At 48.9% G+C, this 18,390-nt stretch overlaps 6 protein-coding genes across 6 annotated transcripts; 2 read left to right on the forward strand and 4 right to left on the reverse strand.

The window, feature by feature from the left end:
* Positions 1–393: 393 nt before the first annotated feature.
* Positions 394–3,403, reverse strand: KY384_000192 (uncharacterized protein; the record flags this gene model as incomplete). Its single annotated transcript, XM_044808729.1, has 15 exons — positions 394–437; positions 485–694; positions 756–835; positions 888–970; positions 1,024–1,116; positions 1,166–1,229; positions 1,282–1,329; positions 1,377–1,488; positions 1,543–1,578; positions 1,628–1,811; positions 1,863–1,990; positions 2,036–2,148; positions 2,202–2,354; positions 2,406–2,694; positions 2,746–3,403. The coding sequence occupies 15 exons, from the start codon at positions 3,401–3,403 to the stop codon at positions 394–396; spliced, it is 2,295 nt and encodes a 764-aa protein (XP_044665482.1).
* Positions 3,404–4,097: 694 nt separating this feature from the next.
* Positions 4,098–5,444, reverse strand: GPD1 (glycerol-3-phosphate dehydrogenase; the record flags this gene model as incomplete). The annotated part of the gene is made up of 4 exons (XM_044808730.1): positions 4,098–4,223; positions 4,315–5,187; positions 5,267–5,330; positions 5,380–5,444. 4 exons carry the CDS (start codon positions 5,442–5,444, stop codon positions 4,098–4,100), a joined length of 1,128 nt encoding a protein of 375 aa, XP_044665483.1.
* A 554-nt stretch (positions 5,445–5,998) lies between these two features.
* KY384_000194 (uncharacterized protein) lies at positions 5,999–8,417 on the reverse strand (the record flags this gene model as incomplete). Its single annotated transcript, XM_044808731.1, has 7 exons — positions 5,999–6,025; positions 6,084–6,714; positions 6,762–7,097; positions 7,148–7,842; positions 7,893–8,020; positions 8,061–8,285; positions 8,336–8,417. 7 exons carry the CDS (start codon positions 8,415–8,417, stop codon positions 5,999–6,001), a joined length of 2,124 nt encoding a protein of 707 aa, XP_044665484.1.
* Positions 8,418–9,436: 1,019 nt separating this feature from the next.
* Positions 9,437–10,348, forward strand: KY384_000195 (uncharacterized protein; the record flags this gene model as incomplete). The annotated part of the gene is made up of 2 exons (XM_044808732.1): positions 9,437–9,850; positions 10,007–10,348. The coding sequence occupies 2 exons, from the start codon at positions 9,437–9,439 to the stop codon at positions 10,346–10,348; spliced, it is 756 nt and encodes a 251-aa protein (XP_044665485.1).
* Positions 10,349–10,640: 292 nt separating this feature from the next.
* KY384_000196 (uncharacterized protein) lies at positions 10,641–12,539 on the forward strand (the record flags this gene model as incomplete). Its single annotated transcript, XM_044808733.1, has 2 exons — positions 10,641–11,076; positions 11,125–12,539. The coding sequence occupies 2 exons, from the start codon at positions 10,641–10,643 to the stop codon at positions 12,537–12,539; spliced, it is 1,851 nt and encodes a 616-aa protein (XP_044665486.1).
* Positions 12,540–13,873: 1,334 nt separating this feature from the next.
* KY384_000197 (uncharacterized protein) lies at positions 13,874–15,928 on the reverse strand (the record flags this gene model as incomplete). The annotated part of the gene is made up of 5 exons (XM_044808734.1): positions 13,874–13,930; positions 13,999–14,478; positions 14,556–14,919; positions 14,974–15,137; positions 15,164–15,928. 5 exons carry the CDS (start codon positions 15,926–15,928, stop codon positions 13,874–13,876), a joined length of 1,830 nt encoding a protein of 609 aa, XP_044665487.1.
* Positions 15,929–18,390: the final 2,462 nt, after the last annotated feature.

An 18,390-nucleotide genomic window follows, 5' to 3' on the forward strand; every position in this document is an offset into this window, starting at 1 on the left:
ACCCCTGGTATCCGCGACATTGATCAGATGGCGTATAGGACGCTCGTGGAGGCTGACCCATGGGGATCGTGCCAGGTCCTTTTTTTACTTGGTATTTATCGTGAGGAAACGGTATAGATTTCAAGCTGAATAGGGGTTGATGGCATACTTGGGAAGAAAATTAGTAGGTCTACAGAAATTCATCAGTCAAAAGCAACCACCAGTCCGAACTTCGAAGCAGAGGAAAAGGCACGAATTAATCGTTGAAGAAGGCTCTCCAGGCTTCGAAAAATTTTCACCGCTTTGCAAGCACCTCTAGATACCAACCCCAACAACAGAGATACCTCCAATTGCCCACCACCGACCCCAATACCATCTCCAAAACCCAAACCTCACGACCCATCAACCCTCTCCCTAATCCAATCCTCCACCTCCCTCCGATGCTCCACCAACATATCCTGCAACGCAATCGTCGGACTCTGCACCAGATTGCCAAAGCGCTTACTCGGCTTTCTGATCCGATCCGGACTCCACACCAAGTGCGTGTTCCCCACAAAATTGAGAGAGTTGGCACGATACCATTTCGAAAGATGAAAGACGGATTGGTCTGATGCAGGGATGATGGCGTTCTGGGTGCCGTTTGTGCTAGGCTCGGAGCCCGCGGGCGCGGAGGGGATGAAGTTGATCATGCCTGTTACTAGGGTGTGGAAGTTTTCTAGGTTTGTATTAGCCTTTCATTTAGGGAGTGGGGGGCTGGAGGAATGGAAAGGAGTTACCGCGAGTATTCAGTAGATACATGATTCCCTGGTATGCAGCGCCAATGCCGATGAAAAACACTTGTGGGTGATCGTTAGGCCTAGGACTGGTTAGAAAACCTGCTATGCGGTGCTGGGGGGGGAGATGCATACTCAATGTAATTGTCCCATATGTATGTAGCAAGCTCCTGCGTAGCTCCAACGCGCTTGTAGACTTCATCATCAGAGCCCTCGGCCTAGAAAATCCGTCAATCATTTCCGGGTCATTTTGACGACCTGGGCTGCTTACTTCTAGATCTGTCAGAAAGGAAGGAATGTTCACGTCAATGACACCATATCCTTGGTCTGCACTCCAGCTTGTGTAATGCTTGCAGCTATCAGTCTTTCGAGGACAGTCAGTACTGCAGTTATGAGAATTGAAAGTATCATACCAGGAAGGTGCTACGAAGTTCAAGCTGCCCATCGAGCCCGCTCTTGTTGCTTGTTAAGTCCGGGCTATCTCTAGGTTAGCTTATAGCACGAGATGTTGTAGGGAATGTGTATTTACGGATCGTGGAAAATGATCACTAATGGAATGTCCTCCTCGAAATTTGGTCTGTAGGGTGGTGAGCGCCGTGCCACATTTTGAGATAAGTCACATACGTTGCCAAGAGCTCGTTCTCAAAAGAGCTCGACAATTTCTCACGAAGCACTCTCAAGTTTATCATTCCTAGCTTCTCTTTCATTTGCGCTGCTTGATAGCCTCGTAAGACATCTGTTCGCGTTTAGAATTTACTTAGAGGGAGATGCTAGCATGATGTGTATTCACCATGCATTCGCTCCCCGCCAACAACTGCGAGAGAGCCTATTTATCAATCAACAAACCTTTCAGATGAGAACAGCGATGACCCGACCTTGTTCCACCTGCTTGGGGTACAAGCACGACCAGTAGCGAGACTGTTGCGTGCGGACTTTCTGTACTATCGTGATAGCGCTTGTAGCTGCCTGGCGATCCTCCAGACGCGGTGGCGTCTCTCCGTTCAGGGTTCGCGTCACTGCCAGGGCAGAGCGTGCTATGGACCGCAGATTATATCCGCCCTTACCAATTTTCAGTATACTTCCTCCTAATGCAGAAAGTTGTGAACATACCTCGAGGCTTACGACCACCTTCCCACCCGCAAGGCTTTTTAGCATATGTGTCATATGAGCGTAGCATGCTGGCGTAACGAAACATCCGCCGAGCTGATCGCCATCTGCAGCATCAAAGCCAGCGGCAACTGGTTTTGTCAGTCGCTACAAAAATGTGTTGATAGCAGACTCACTCATCACTAGATCTGGATCGAATTCGTACGCGACTGGCATGACGATCTGTTGGAAGGCGTAGATGTAATCAGCGTCCGCCATGCCTTTCGTAGGCCACGGTATGTTGATGTTTCTGCTTTGGTCAGGCTGAACATCACAATAGTCAAGGCTTAGTGTAAGACATACTTGCCGAGGCCAGGCCCAGCGCCGCAGTGTAGATGATCACCACCGGGTCCGGCTGGATAGAAAGTACCGTCTTCATGCACGTGAATCGATATATAGAGGACATTCGGGTCTTGGTAGAAAGCCTGTTGAATACCGTTGCCATGGTGGACGTCCCTAACAAGGAATGTTAGACCCTTTCAGTCCATCAGGAAGATTCGAGTCTACCAATCTAATATGAGGGTTTTTCGAACCATGTCTGGAAAGTCAGCATGGCAGACTTTCGTCGCAATGGAAACATTATCGAATATGCAGAAACCCATCGGACGATTGCACTCTGCATGGTGACCCGGCGGCCTTATGATTGCGATGGCATTCTTTACTAGACCACACGCGACTGCTCTCGCTGTTTCTATAGCTCCTCCAGCGGAAAGCTTGGCGCACTCGAAGGTGATTCCATTTAGGTAGACAGAGTCTAGATTGTACCCGTACTCAATTAGTGTCTGCGCGTCCTGTTCTATGTCGCAGTCAGTAAAGACTTGAAGTACACATGTTCAATGTTCCTCACTGGTCGTCAATTTCATCATCTCCCAATGCTTCTGATCATGTACTAGCTCGATCTCGCTCTCGGCGGCCTGTCTTACATCGATCCGCCTTAAGGGCTTCGGCACCAATGCTCCTTGACTCAGGAAATTGTCGTCTATGAGGCCTGCGACACAGAGTTCTTTGTAAATAGCAAAGATCCGCCTCGGATCCTCAGGATGATAGTCTCGCCGGTCTTTAGGGGGCTCAAGCTCGCAGTGATAGCGCATGCGAACATCATAGCAATAGCCCGTCGGAAGTTCTGCGAGGAAAGGAGCAGGTGGCTCATGCTCTTCCATTTGTTCTTGCTCAAGATCAGATAGAAACAGCTCGAACTGTTCCTGAGCTGGCTTCATGTTCTCTATCGAGAGATTTGACGTGTTTTGCGCCAGAATTGATGCCTCTCGAGAGGCGTCTTGAGCTTGCTTTGGTGCGCTCAGGCCCAGCACATCATCACTGAACGGGATCGAGGCTGTTTGTGTTCCCAAAAAGCCGTTGACTGAGGTTGAACCCATCGGCGACGATTCTGGGTTTCTGGGGCGCGACATAGTGCTGTAGCCATTACTGAAATTCGAGTTGTTGGTTCTGGAGGATAGTGTGCTAGGAATGTCTATCATGTGTACATCATTTTCGTCGTTCTCCATCTTTGGAGATGCTGCCGCTAATTAATACTTCCCCAGATGGATACTTCGAAAGCAAGTCTTAGTCTGATTATGACTTGCTTCACATCTTTGGAGAGACAATCCGTTACTTTCTAGTAAGAATTTGAGAACGCCTTTTGCAGTGAATATTGCTGAATGTAACTTTTTGCCAGAACTAATCGCCAAGCAACGGTCCTGATCGCCAGTGGTCCCATAGACTTAGTTGATGCTTCTGTGGACAGCTGTGATTGATCCAGGCGACTTGGGGTCTTCGCGTCTGAACCAACAACTATTAGTCTCAATAAAACTCATTCGCTCAATAACGACTGTCGCAGGTCGGGTGAAAGCCAAAAAGGTATTACAATCGGAATAATATTGAGTAGCGCCGCATGTTACAGGGCGAAAAGGCTTCGGTCTGGCAGATTGAAAGATTACAATTTGTAAGATCTGTGAACTGTACAGTACCCTATGTCGAGATCAAAAGAAACACTGTCACCTTGGCCTACAGTCTTCTATACCGCAAAAGAGCAAACACACATAGCTAGCGCCAACGGTCCTCTCTCTATAATGGAAGGTACCCCATTCAGAAAGGACACAAAGACTTGGCACTTTGTGCAGATAATTTAGACTGGCCAATGAGAAGGCTTGAGATGAACTTCAAGGTAGGCTGGTAAAATTGAAGCGAATTTTGGAGATTTCATTCCTTATCTATCTTGGCCTCAAAGGTCACGGGAAACGCATTGCAGTCTTCGTCCGACTTCATATCACGGACCGCCTCATTTTGTTGCTCTGTTGTCATATCCATCTCCGACACTATGATGCGCTATTTCAGCGTGTAGCGAGGAAAAGCATTCTATGACTTGTCGACCTTGGAAATATAGGCTGTAGGTGGTCAGCATCATCAGATCGCCTACTCTTAGAAGAAACATACCAAGAAGGTCAATCACACGGCGGGAGTATCCCCATTCGTTGTCGTACCAAGCGACCAGCTTGATGAAATTGTCGTTGAGAGAAATACCAGCCTTAGCATCGAAAATGCAAGAGTTGTTGTCGCCATTCAGGTCAGTTGAGACGAGGTCATCCTCGGAGTATGAGATAATGCCCTTGAACTCGCCTTCCGAGGCTTTCTTCATCACCTCCTTGATCTGGTCATACTTGGCCCCCTTCTCAATGCGGCAGGTCAAATCAACCACAGAAACATTGGGTGTGGGCACACGCATCGCCATGCCGGTAAGTTTACCGTTGAGGCCGGGGATGACCTTGCCAACAGCCTTGGCGGCGCCAGTGCTGCTGGGGATGATGTTTTGAGCAGCAGTGCGGCCACCTCTCCAGTCCTTTGCGGAAGGTCCATCCACAGTCTTCTGGGTTGCGGTGTACGAGTGAATGGTCGTCATGAGGCCCTCAATAATGGTGAAGTTGTCATCGATGACCTTGGCAAGGGGCGCCAAGCAGTTGGTTGTGCAAGAGGCGTTGGAGATAACCTCAATGTCGCTCTTGTACGATTTCTCGTTGACACCCATGACGAACATGCTAGCATCAGCAGAAGGGGCAGAGATGACCACTTTCTTGGCGCCGCCTTTCAGATGGGCCTTCGCCTTATCGACTGTGGTAAAGACACCAGTAGACTCGACCACGTAGTAGGCTCCGGTGTCCTTCCATGGGATGTTTGCGGGATCCTTCTCGGTATAGAATGTGATTTTCTGCCCATTGACAATGAGATCCTTACCGGAAACCTCGATGGTTCCCTTGAATTGCCCATGTTGAGAGTCATATTTCAGCATATAGGCCTGCGTAGTGTGCGATCAGTCTCCGGGCATGCGCGGGGTAGTGGGGAAGTGCCCGCGGAGGAGAAGGGAAGGCACGTACGGCATATTGGGTATCAATGAATGGGTCATTGACGGCAACAACCTTGACATCGCCATGTTCGACGCTATACAAACTTTAGCTCGGAGCTCCTTCCATGCAGCAGAAGAGCTCACGCGTTGCGGAAGACAATGCGGCCAATGCGGCCAAAGCCATTGATACCGACGAGAGTTTGAGACATATTGGTTTACTTCGAGTGAAGTGGAAGGTGATTTGTGATATGAGGAAGAGGATCAAGCAGCTGAAGAAGTATACAGTTTTTTCCTGAGCAGAAAGCTTCGGGTTGAAAAGTTTTTGAGTCGCCGATGCAATTCCGGCGGTGGTAATGCTTTAGTTCTAGGGCTATAAGTTGGTGTGGGCCTGGGCTGTGGGCTTTATCCACATTCTACGTCATCGGTCACCCCCGAGGGTATGACTCCACCACCACGGCGGCCTCAATGGCTTATGATATCGCTCACCAAATATTTCTTCATGTCTTGTGACTTATGAATACGATATGTGCCTGCTTCACAGCCCTCTATTTCCAATAATGCAATAGTAATGTGCATGAGTGATGCGCAAGAAGATACTGCCTTCAGTTGCTTTGCATTTGCAATTGCACATCATCTGACAAACGTGAATCAGATTGCCTCCCAGATTAAATACCCAAGTTTCGGAGCCCGCAAGGCCAGGGTAATCTTTTCTTAGTGAGGCTTGTAATGCGAGCGAGATTTAGCCTCGCTCTCGCCTGCGTATTTAAAGCGTTTCTTCTAGAGCAAGGACCTGATGAGGCAACTTGTCAGCCGATGGGGGTTTGGTGGCTTCTGTGACTCTGACTTACAACGGCACTGCGAGACGGTAGATACACCTGAACAAAGTTCTTTCGTCCATTCCATTCAAAGGGCGTTGTGAAAAATCGTGTCCCTTTCGCGTTGCGACCGAAACCTGCATAGGCTGTATCATCCGTATCCAAGACGATTTGGTAGGTACCGGCAGCTTGGACGCCCACACGATAGTCTGTGTAACTCTTCTCGGGGTGGAAGTTGAAAATCCAGAGTAAGCCAGCCCGCTCGAAAACTATCACTTTGTCCGACTCGTTCTTGAGGCTGAGATGCGCTTGTGGGGAGTGCAGCCAGCCATACTTTTCCTCCGTCCATTGCATCTTGGCATCAAATTCGTTCAAGAATTTGTACCGAAGGTTGTCATCATCAGGGAGATTGAACTGTCGCCGAGCATACCAGAAGCTGTTATCATTTCCCTCCCTTGGAAAGTCAAGCCATTCGGGGTGGCCAAATTCATTACCCTCGAAATTCAGGTAACCCTCACCCCCAAGTCCGTGCGTGATGAGTCTGATGAGTTTGTGTAAGCTCAAACCCCTCTCAATTATCGGTGTGAAGTCGCTCAATTTGGACATATTCGTATAAAGTTCCTTGTCACAAAGCCAGAATAGCAGAGTCTTATCTCCCACCAACCTTGCCCCCTTGTTAGTAGGGCCAAATATTAAGAATGGCTGACTTACGCTTGATCATGGCTCTCTGCGTACGCTATCGTGAGTTCGCCATGTCTTCGATCTGTCAAAACGTGGGTCAGGTGGCCCATGTTCCACTCGGCATCTTGCTTCTCCTTGAGCCATTTGATGTAGAGATCAGGTACAGCCATGGCCAGTCGATAATCAAATCCGATACCCCCGAGTGAGAGCGATACACACAATGCGGGCATTCCCGACACGTCTTCTGCAATGGTGATACAAGTCGGATACAGTGAGTGAAGCATCTCATTTGCAAGCATCATGTAGACTACGGCTTCTTCGTCCACGCTGTCTCCAAAATACTCTTGGTAGCCTCCAGAGAATCCACTAACCATCGTCAACCTAATGAAACGCGGTGTAGATGGTGGTGTACTCACCTTCCAATGCCGTGATGTAGATAGAGCATACTCGTGACACCATCAAAACGGAAGCCATCAAATTGGTACTCTTCCATCCAGAAGCGTAGATTTGATAGCAAAAATCGTAAAACCTCATGATTACCGTAATTGAAAATCCGGCTATCCCATTGTTCATGTCTACCCCGTGCACCTTCATGAAAATAAAGGTGATCTGATCCATCAAATTCGTTCAATCCATCATTGAAATTTTTAGACGCATGACTGTGCACCATATCAAGCAGTACCGTTATACCCATTCCATGAGCAGTGTCAACTAGCTCCTTGAGGTCTTCAGGTGAGCCAAAACGGCTACTAGCTGCAAAAAAGCTGTTGACTTGATACCCGAAGCTCGCATAGTACGCATGCTCCATGATTGCCATGAGCTGTATGACGTTGTAACCTAGATATTTTATTCGTGGAAGCATGTTCTTGGTAAACTCTTTGTAGGTGGAAACGCGGGTCTCAGGAGTAGAGATACCAACATGAGCCTCGTATACTCTCGCACTCGCCGGTCTTGGTGGTCGAGTGTTCTTGAATGTATATCGCTCGTTTACAGGTGGGTTCCAAAACACGCCATCGTAGACGGGAGAGAAGGCAAGATCTTGGGTGACGCGCTTGATCCACGGAGGGTTGCGCTCGGCACGCTCATGAGAATTTGGGACCACCAGGGAGATCTATCTGCATTTAAGCAAGGTCTCTCAACGCCTTCTCAATAGTGTCATACCTTGATCTTCGAGTTGTGTGGTATCACTGACCGCCCATCCTTTGCGAGAAGAGTGAGATGCCACATGCCAAAGTCTCCTCTTGTCATTGGTGTTGCATCTCTATTCCAGTCGTCTGGAGGGACAAAAACTCAGTATATGTGCCATACCGTAGATCCGCTGGAGCATACTAAAGTCCCCCACCAGGTATGCGCGCAGGGCGTTCGGTGCCCACTCTTTATAGACTATATCACCATTCGGCAGCGACTGCAGTCCCATTGACTCGTAACCCCTGCTGAACTTCTCAAGCCCCCCTTCTGATTCTTGAAGCGTTTTGATCCACTGCTGCGCCTTGCTATACCTCCGTTTCAAGGCATCCTTAAATGGCTCTAGCCATGGATCCAATTGGAGAACACCTGGAATAGTCAATAAAGAGACACAGCTTACAGTCGCAGCAAAGCCTCACCTGTGCCATCTGCGGGGATGGTATTGTTTGCAGGTCCCCTAAGCACAGAATTCTCAGAGGACTGGTTCAGAGAAGATGTCATTCTCGCAATATGTTTTGGTCAGGTTGCTGTCATGAGCGACTTTCCAATAACGAGAGCACCAATCGTATGTCCCAGCGTGAAGCCTTCGCCATGGTGTGTGAAATAGCAAGCGACATTCAACGTGGGGTTGGAGAAGAAAAGCTTTCTGGACGTCATAGCCCCACCAACAAGGTCAGTCCAGGCGACACCTGGGGCCAAGATAGTCCTGCCAGTTGCTGCAAGTTGCGGGGAAATTGTCCTTGGATGGGGCAACAATTATTGGTGGGCGACTCTTTCAGGGAGAAGCGCTGCTGAGGATACCCTGTCTATAGGGTATTGAATCCCATCCTGCAGCCCTGGGCGAGGGGCTTCTTCATCCTTGCCAAGCCTTCCATTCGAAAAGGGGCAACTCGCGCAAATATCATGCCGTTTCCTCTCAAGTCTTTCCTTCTCCTCCAACGCAATCATGACAATCCCAACTGGTCCCGGCTCTTTTGAGCTGGCTTTTTCCTCCAACACAGTGATTCGTGTGATGAGAGCATCCAGTGATGCCTCTCAAGTTTATTATAGCCCCACGGTCGGGGTCGTTACGGATTGAAAGTCCTGCGGTTTTATCGGCGGTGGTGCTGAGGTAGCAAGAGCTACTGACAGGCCTCGCCGAGGGGAGTCAAGAGATTAGAGGCTGAAAGATTGTGATCAGCTACAAGCACATAGATTGAAAGTAAGATCCTCTAATGGTCGCCAAATTTACGATATTCATGAGACCATACAGATCCAACAAAACTTCCATTTCACCTAAAAAAACAATGTCTTTTACGATTCTAGCCAACGAAATACTCCTCCATATCTTGCAATCCTGCAACAGTATTGCCGACCTCCTTTCGCTCGCCTCAACCTGCCACCACCTTCATTCCATTCTGAATGCCCCCGCCAATCGACTCCCCACCCTGTATTTGGCTGCAGAATCTCAATATGGTCCTATTCATGACGCCACTCGTATAGTCACGCACAACGACACACAGCCATTACATATGCCTAGAATGCCTCCCCCTCAATCTTTTGCGCTACTCAAACAGCTCATTGAGGTGGGTTGTGTGGCCAATACGTGGGCGGAGCTCTACCCTTCGCAGAAGTGGCGAGGCGATGACAGCGCATCCAGACGCTTCCTTACACAGGGCGAGCGCTATCGACTTCGAAGAGCTTGTTACCGGCTGTGGCTATACAGCTTAGCTTTTCACACGCCAAATTTCTCGCGAACCGCGCGGCGCTCTCCTTCCGTGATGCGAACCAGAGCAGCTCTGATCCGATCCTGGCCAACATTTGAACTTGCTGAGCTTCTTGATATACAGCTCGTATTTCGCCAGATCCTAGACTCTACAATTACCCCTAGTAATGGTACCGTCCTTCGACGTCACAAAAACCGCCATCCGGATGATCCGTTCCCACTCGTTTCAGTGACGCATCCAGCAAAGTATGCATACATGAATGCGAACTACAACAATTGTACGCAGAATGGCTTCTACTCATCTGTGATGTCTCACTTTCACAGCGCGCCTCATACATCCCATCTGGTTCCTTTTGCAACTACTGAGAAGTATGTCCGCACACAGCGCGAGCTGCATGGGACGACCCTTGAAGGATGGGGCGATGAGATCACGCATTATTATGTGCTGGAGGACATGCTGAAGCTCAATCCGTCGCAGCTGCTTTATCTTTACCATTCTATCATGGAAGCAACACAGGGAGGCTTCAATGCCGGTTCAAGTGCAAAGGGTTTGGTGGAAGCGTTTGTTGCAGGGTTGGATCAAGCTGGATTGTGGTTTGAGAACAATGGAGAAACGTTAGGGGAGACTATATCATTCGTCATCAGGGAACGTGGAGGTGAGGCCCAGGAAATTCGGTCAGCTGTCGAGGAACGTTCACTCGGCGTTGTTCAGGAAGACGAAATATGATGTAGAGCGGTTGTTAGAGTAGAAGGATGCTAAGTAAACATTGAGAGCAAGCAATTCCGACCTTGAAACCCATTGTTTTGCAATGAAATGTGTTTCTCCGACTTCCTCGTTTTGTTGTTGTGGCATTCCCCACTTGAAGGGCTATGCCATCAACGCCGGGTAGGACTACCCCACCCGATGAGGATAGAGATGTTTAAAACAATTGCAATCCAATCACTCGAAGCCATCGATATCCCGCTGAGGCTTACACTTCCAGTCTCTCCATTGGCAGCAAATGTAGATATCCTCAAAAATGCTGGGGCCGAAGCCGGTGGCTATTTTCCCTACCCTCTATGGTCATCCTCAACCTCAGGCCCGACGCTCCTGTCTCACGCTTTTCTCGAATTCCTGCTCGTTTGCGACATCCACACGCAATCGCTCCTCTTCACAGTTCCACCGTTCTGACTTTACAAGCCAGCCATTCACGGGGAGCTATGACCCTGGCGAACGAACGTCCGGTCCACTGGGGGATGCGTCAATCCTCGGTGCCCCGCGTATCACACCACGAGTTTTGAAGCAGCATTTGGATAACTTTGTAGTGGGACAGGAGAGGGCGAAGAAGATCTTGAGTGTTGCTGTTTACAATCATTACCAGCGTATACAAGAAGCGCAGCGGAGAGAAGATGAAGAACAAGAGATCTTTCAGCAGCAATTACGGAGAACGATGGCGGATGACCATCCATTGGAAGGTAAAATCATGCTACCAAATTCTTTCTAGCTATGCTGAAAAGGTACAGGAGATTTTCCAGGCCAAGAACAGGCCATTCCTCTCCATCCACCATCTTCTGGTCTGGGGACCCCTCCCATTATAGACCCTTTACCTCTCACTCTTGACAAAGCAAATGTCCTCTTACTCGGTCCCTCTGGCGTGGGCAAGACACTCATGGCGAAGACTCTTGCTAGAGTCCTCTCAGTTCCCTTCAGCATGTCAGACTGCACGCCCTTCACGCAAGCAGGTTACATTGGTGAAGACGTTGAAGTCTGCGTACAGCGTCTTCTCGCAGCGGCAAACTACGATGTAGCAGCCGCCGAAAGGGGCATCATCTGTCTCGACGAACTTGACAAGATCAGCTCCACGAAGGTGAGCCAAGGCAAAGATGTTGGCGGCGAAGGTGTACAACAAGCCCTTTTGAAACTCATCGAAGGCACAACCCTGCAAATTCAGGCCAAGACCGAGAAATCCTCACGAGGGTCCAGCTCTCCGCTGACGACCTACCCTACGAATAGTCCTTTGGCGGGTGGTGGTATAGGCACGAACATACCTCCACCATCATCATCCTCGGGGTCAGGCCCAAACCAGTCTTCAGGGCCCTCCAAACCGGAGACCTTCAACGTCCGTACCGACAATATCCTCTTCATTTGCGCAGGCGCCTTCATCGGCCTTCAGAAGATGATAATCAATCGCATCGCGCGTGGCAGCATTGGTTTCAACTCCCCCTTGCGCTCCTCATCGTCTTCCTCCTCGCTCGCCACGGGGGCTAAAGATACCATGATATCTGTGCGCTCCGGCAGCGAGGAAGCCAAGACCTTTGAAAAGCATCTCCCCTTCTTCTCTCCTCAATTTTCGGATCAAGGCCCTGTGACAGAGTACAATCCTCTCGATCTGGTAGAGCCGACAGATTTGCAGACGTATGGTCTGATTCCCGAGTTGGTGGGCAGAATACCAGTGTCTGCAGCCTTAGCAGCACTAGATGAAGTTGCTTTGACTAGGGTCTTGACCGAGCCAAGGAATTGTCTTGTGAGACAGTACGAGCAATTATTTCAGCTAAGTGGGGTTGAGCTGAAGTTCACGCGGGGCTCACTAAGGGAGATTGCACGGGCGAGTCTGGAGATGGGAACCGGTGCTCGCGGACTAAGGACTGTGTGTGAAAGGGTACTGACGGAGACCATGTTTGAAGCTCCCGGTTCGAGTATTAAATATGTGCTTATCACTGAGGCGGTCGTCTTGCGGCAGAAACCGCCAGTGTATCTCGCACGTGGCCAACAGCATAGGTTCCATTCACTGATTGCAGGTGAAGAGGAAGCTTACGACGCCAAGTTGAGGAGCGAGAGGGGGTGGCAGATGATAGTGGTAGTGAAGGGCAGCAGGTTGTGGGGACGTTTGAGGAGTATAGAGAAAAGAGCAAGGCGGCGGGAGTCTTGTGAACGCTAATGGGACCAGAGATTATTATCGTGACCCATCTTTATGACAGGTACCATCACGCCATCCGCAACAAAAAACCCAACAAGCATGGCCTTAATTATTTCGATTGCGGCCTGATGCTCGGGCGATGACCTGATCATCCATAAAGGGCGGTCAATGCACACCTCTGAGTGCCCGTGAAAACCTCGACTCTGAAAGCATGCGGCCGTGGTAGCGGTGTCAGGGATGTGTTGTGGCGTAGAGAATTGACATCAGCTCACTCCAACGACTGACGAACCGGACTGCGAGGATTGCAGCGAAACGGGAGACAGCGAATTGAGAAATCGACAGTCACCGAGACAGAGCAAATATACCGGTCTGTTCTTGATTATTGGATACCTGATCTAACAACGATCGGTCGCGGAACGTCATGTTGGCGGACTCCCCATTGGCTGAGACTAGTCCAGAATTTGAGGTCTAAGCAAGAGGCAGGGAAAGCAGCTCGTTGATGATGAAAAGGGATACTATGGACGATGACTTCAAGTCGAGTGGATGAAACCTCCGAGACGCCAAATCGTCTTGATATATTCAAGAGCGTGTGAATCAGAATCGAGTGATCTTCAATCAGATCGGATGATAATGATAACGATGATCACGATGCACGCGACGACAAGGGTTTAAGGGGGGAAAAGATGAACAAAAGGAGTAGTATTCTCGCCCGGTAGGTACACGGAATATTGAATCTGAAAATCTACGTTTGGGGAAGCGCAAGATCATGCGTTGGTAAAGCTGCAGCTAGTTGCAATAGATATTTCAGACATGACAATAATGCACTGTGATGTATTTCGATGATGATGCTGTTTCATGCAACGATATCAGCGTACACTTCTCTTGGTTCTGGTCTTCCTCATTCGGCCCGCGGTAGAATTTGGGTCCCTTCTTCGTGAGAGGCCAGAACAAACATAGATTCCAAGAGCCCAAAGCGATAATGATCAAGCGAAGATCAGGTAAACAGGAGCTAATTAGGTTTGAAAGGGAATGGTGATGGTGGCGGCGACAAGCTCGAGCTCCATGATACTATTCACGTTGTATCCTCTTCCAAATTGGTAGTGATACTACGCTATCAAGAGCATATTATTTGCCCCACGCCATCAGAATCGCCTATCATAATGCCTTATCACGGTGCGAGACTGCCAGGTCTGAGGTCTCCAACAGGCTGATAGCTTGCTTTTAGGTCAAGCCTTCTCATCAGGAATTGCAAATATGTGCAAGTGACAGACCCTTCGCCTTACCTAGTGCTAGAAATCACTGTGTCTCATTGGTAAGCGAGACACTTGCTTTCCTAGGACTTGATCTGAAGGGTCTCAATCTCCAGGGGCTGCGATACTGCCGATCTGCCATTGAACACAGCCATTGTAAGACTAGACTTTGCATTAGTAAATGTCTTCCCACAATCATACCAGTGACCAGAGAATTGGCAAGGACTTACTGAATCAAGCAACCATCCACCATGCTTGTCCCCACTCGGATCGCAACCGTCCACGACCATCTTTCCCAGCCGCCTCTGACAGTCATCTCCACCAGTATTGAAAGCCTGATCTGCCTTCGTGTCTGCAGGGCAGGCCGCCAAGTCATCCTGCGAGTGGAAAGTAACTTTGATGGATACCGAATTATTCCCACCTGTAGCAATGCCTTTAGGCCACCTTCCGTCCTGGCTGAATCCGCCACTGTCATCTCTTGCAGCGGGGTTTGCTTGGAGATTCTTGCCGCAGAAATCGTCGATAGCATCGTGGGCGTCTTTGGGGCTGAAGGACTTCCATCGGTCTCTGTCCGCTTGGGGGTATAGTGGATCGGAACCGCAGACGACAGTCTCTCGGGACTCGACATAGATTTGATATATGGCGCATTGATCCGTGTTGGTGCCTGCGGCTTTGAATTTAGGGTCACCCTTGTTGCAGTCGTTGATCGTCTGACTAAGAAAGCGTTTACAGGAGGCCTAGATCGATCTTGAGACTGTGTGATAAGGGGCAGCATATCTCGACTAACCTTGTTGATCGGATATCCGTGATCGTGAGCGCCACCTTTCTCGCAGCCGCCAGTCTTGGGCTCCCAAGTAACGCTGATTGTGCTCATTAATCCGCCTACTGCTTGTTGATATTTAGCGTCCTTCCTTTCACCCTGGTTGATCCTTTGCCCATCAAAATTGCCACAAAAATCATCGATATTGTCAAGAGCTTCACTTGCTTGGACGCCCCACTTGTAATCGTCCGGTGCGCATCCGAGCGCACCAAGGTACGTAGACGGCTCTATTGCGAAGACTCGTTTTTCGGATTTCATTTTGTCGCCGCCCGTGTGGTTTTTGTCAGGCCCGCATGTGAGGATCTTGCTAAATAGATCATTACATTTTTGCCTAAGTAGAGAGTTCAGCGAAGTCTATAGACAGACAATTTGAAAGCAAACGTACTCGTCATCAAGAGTATATGTGGCGCCTTCGCCTCGATTTCCGGTATACGATACCTGAAGGACCGCTTGCATCCGATATTCATCCTGATCGTACGTGAGCAAGGGCGAGTAATTCGAGCTTGCGGTGGAGCCCTTCTGCTGCTTGCAAAAGTCTGCGATGTTGTCCTCCAGAAGTTAGCTTTGTCACCTACGTGCAGCTTGTTGTGCCTCACCTTTACGCCCATTACCCCTAAGACTCCTTTTGAAGCAGCATCCTCGCAGTCTGCTTCATGTTCAGCAGTCCCGCCATTGTCATCAATGTGCAAACGCTGATACTCCTGCCCCAAGTAAACCTGGATAACAAGGTAGTCGAAGGGCGCAGCGCTGGGGTTTCCGCTATTGGTCGTTGTCGTCAAGGTCGTAACACTGGGTGTGGGGATGGGGTGAGAATTTGTTTTGGTGGTATCAGTAACGTCACATCCTGTGGTCTTCGCGCTTGCTGCTGCCGCGCATGTGGATGTGGTATGAGGCTGGTTCTCAAAATGGAACCAATCTGTAGTGCATTCTTCGGTACATATGTTCGCAGTTATCTTTTGACATCCTTGATCATCATCACCTTCGTTCCTTCCGCCATCTACAGGTTCTCCGTCAAGCAGGTTTGGCGGTATAGCCTTGGGAATAACAAATGGCAGGGCAGCCACCGCGGGCCCTCCTAGCAGAGCGCCAACTATGGCTTCTGCATAGACAAAAGCAGTAGTGCATCCCTCTATTAACGTAGTGTCTGCAGTGACAATTGACGGCGTATAAGTCAGCGTGTATGTTGATCCCGGCTCGGTCGTAGTAGTCACAATAGTCTTGTCGGCTGACTGCTGTTCGGTTGGTTTGGCTGCAGAGATTGCTCCGACAGGGTTTCCACTGACGGCACGCAGAGAACAAGCAAGAACTATCAATAGTCTTGAGGAAAGAGGGAGACTCATGCCGCAGTATTTTCACGAGAGAGACCGAAGGCCTGTAATCATGCTCAAGGCAAGAGGGACTCATTTTTGATATATGAACATACATACAGTGCGCACATGCATCCGTCGTCGGGTCAACTTATCTGCAAATTTGGCAAGCATCAAGCAAGACCTGAAAAAGTTTAGATCAGTTGAAGAGGCCCACTATGAAATATCACTCAACGACATAGATAATTGCACTCGTGACGGAGCTATATATTCCCGTGCTGTGGAAGAGACTCACTCCCTGTTGGAGAAATTCTGGAAGGAGTATTATTAGCTAGAAAACGATGAATCGAATGACTAATCTCTAGAACTAGCTCAAGGTCAATTTAAATGCCTTTCTTGGCTTGCCTTGCCCAAGCTTGCCAAGCGACTTCTCTCTATCTTCGCCCTAAAGGAATCTAAGCAGCTGCTGATCTTATGCCTCCGATGACCGAGTCCTCCAAAGCCTAGAGTTGTAGAGGGATCGAAAGAGTATAAGTCTGATGATAGTTCCTGCTACTCATCCTATGATTTATGTGCCCCGAGGCGGAGTGATGCCTCGCATGACAATGCCCAGGCGTCTTCATCTTTCAATTGCTCCAACCATGAAACTATCAAGATCATGCTTTCAAGCACGTCGCAGGACATCTATCGTACGTCATCTTCTACTTCAGTCTTGTCTGACCCTAGATGTGGCTATGAAACCATCAGCTTTGCGGACAGCGCGTGTTTGATCTGATTATTTCAGGGCACTACAAATCAAAAATCTTCCTTCCTCAGTCAATGACCAACGATGAATAGCCTCCTGGAAGATTGAGGCTTTGGATTTATATCCTCTATGATCTATTGAGCCTTGTTATACTGTCTTGGTGGTGTGTAAAGGGGCTTCTGTTCCATTTAGTACGCTATGTTCAACAACATATGGTGAGGTATCGAATACAAGCATCTAGGCGGAGCATACATGATTAAATCTAAATATTGGCAATGCTTTTCAAATGTCAGTCGTGTGCTGGGCTTCAGATCTATATCTAGAATCCCATGTCCGGCTCAGCGACTTGCGCTACAATTTAATCTTGGCCGCCAGGGTTTCGTATTGACGTTTCTCTAATATCTACCACGGGAACATTGACTGGCTGCAAAGTACGACTCGGGTGCAATAACTAACCCACCTGGCGCTGTTACTTCGTACGTCATCTACTGTGCTCGGATCGCTTATCTTTTCTACCGCCTATACCGCACTCCAGCGTGAAGTCCAATTCTAAATTTCTATGGGTTTTTGTCCTCACATCCTGTTATCCATAAGCGGCTTTGCCATAGCAGAAGATCCACCAGCGAGTCTTGAGCCCTTATGGAAAACGTTTCCTGGGAAAAGGGACACAGGTGGCTGCGATGACGATCTTCAAAAGATCAAAGACACCTACACGGAAGCTATTTCACTTGTCCAAGCAGCCGTCAGCGCTCTCGGTGCTTTACAAGATGCGAAGCCTGAGGACGCAAAAGGTGGCCAAGAATGGGACCGACAAGCTAGAATCGCCAAATCCAATGTTCAATCTAGATTTTGACAATGCCGGAAGAACTGATAAGCGAACACTGAACCGAACGGGAGATATTCTGAGTATGTAGGGTTCCTGCCCAGGATGAAGGCATGCTCATATTATATAGAAAAGTACAAGGCCGTGAATCGAATAGCGACCAACGCTGCTCCCAGGGACGACCATTTCAAGCGAGTTTATTGCACGCCTTGTTTCATGATGTTTGTGGATAAAGGTAGACACCATGGAACGTATCCTTACCAGGTTCTAAGTTTCCGTTTGGGGCCTTTGTATGGGACGAGTGGATGGTAGGAAACCGCCTGTGGCCAGCCTCCGAACTCAAGCGTGAAAATGCGGAAGAGGACACAGACCCTTTACATGCCCTTTGTGAACTAAATAAAGATGGAAAGAACACTGGGACCTTTGCACTTCCTCCCTCTGACATGATAGTACTGTGTGATACTGCACTGGATCATATGAAGCCAACCTTAGGAAAAGATGTTCAAGAAGCGAATTCTAATGTTCATGAAGGAGATTCGTTGTTACAATCGTTGAGCGCTCTGTGGATGCACGACCTGATTCACATATTCTCCTCGCCGCTCGGTGAACTACGATTAGATCCTTAGATGGTGCGTTTCGCTGACCATGTTCCAGTACCCGACGAGCCAGTAGCTCGGCAAGATCAAGGCAAGATTACAGGCGGAGACGAGAACACTTATGGTTTCGATGAATGCGCCAATCTTCCAAAGCTTGTGTCCGACGATGCCGCAATAAATGCGGAAAATTACATAGTGTTCGCTGAAGTGAGCAATGATTGCTAACTGAAGCAAGACGGATTGCTGATCATGATTTTGAGCCATATGGCTGAATGAATAGGACTGGGGTACTGCTAATAAGGGTGGGCAAGCTGTGAAGTTACCTGATGTA

Source organism: Bacidia gigantensis (genome assembly GCF_019456465.1).
Source record: "Bacidia gigantensis strain McMullin 20006 chromosome Unknown contig_49, whole genome shotgun sequence".
NCBI classification, from domain to species: Eukaryota; Fungi; Ascomycota; class Lecanoromycetes; order Lecanorales; family Ramalinaceae; genus Bacidia; species Bacidia gigantensis.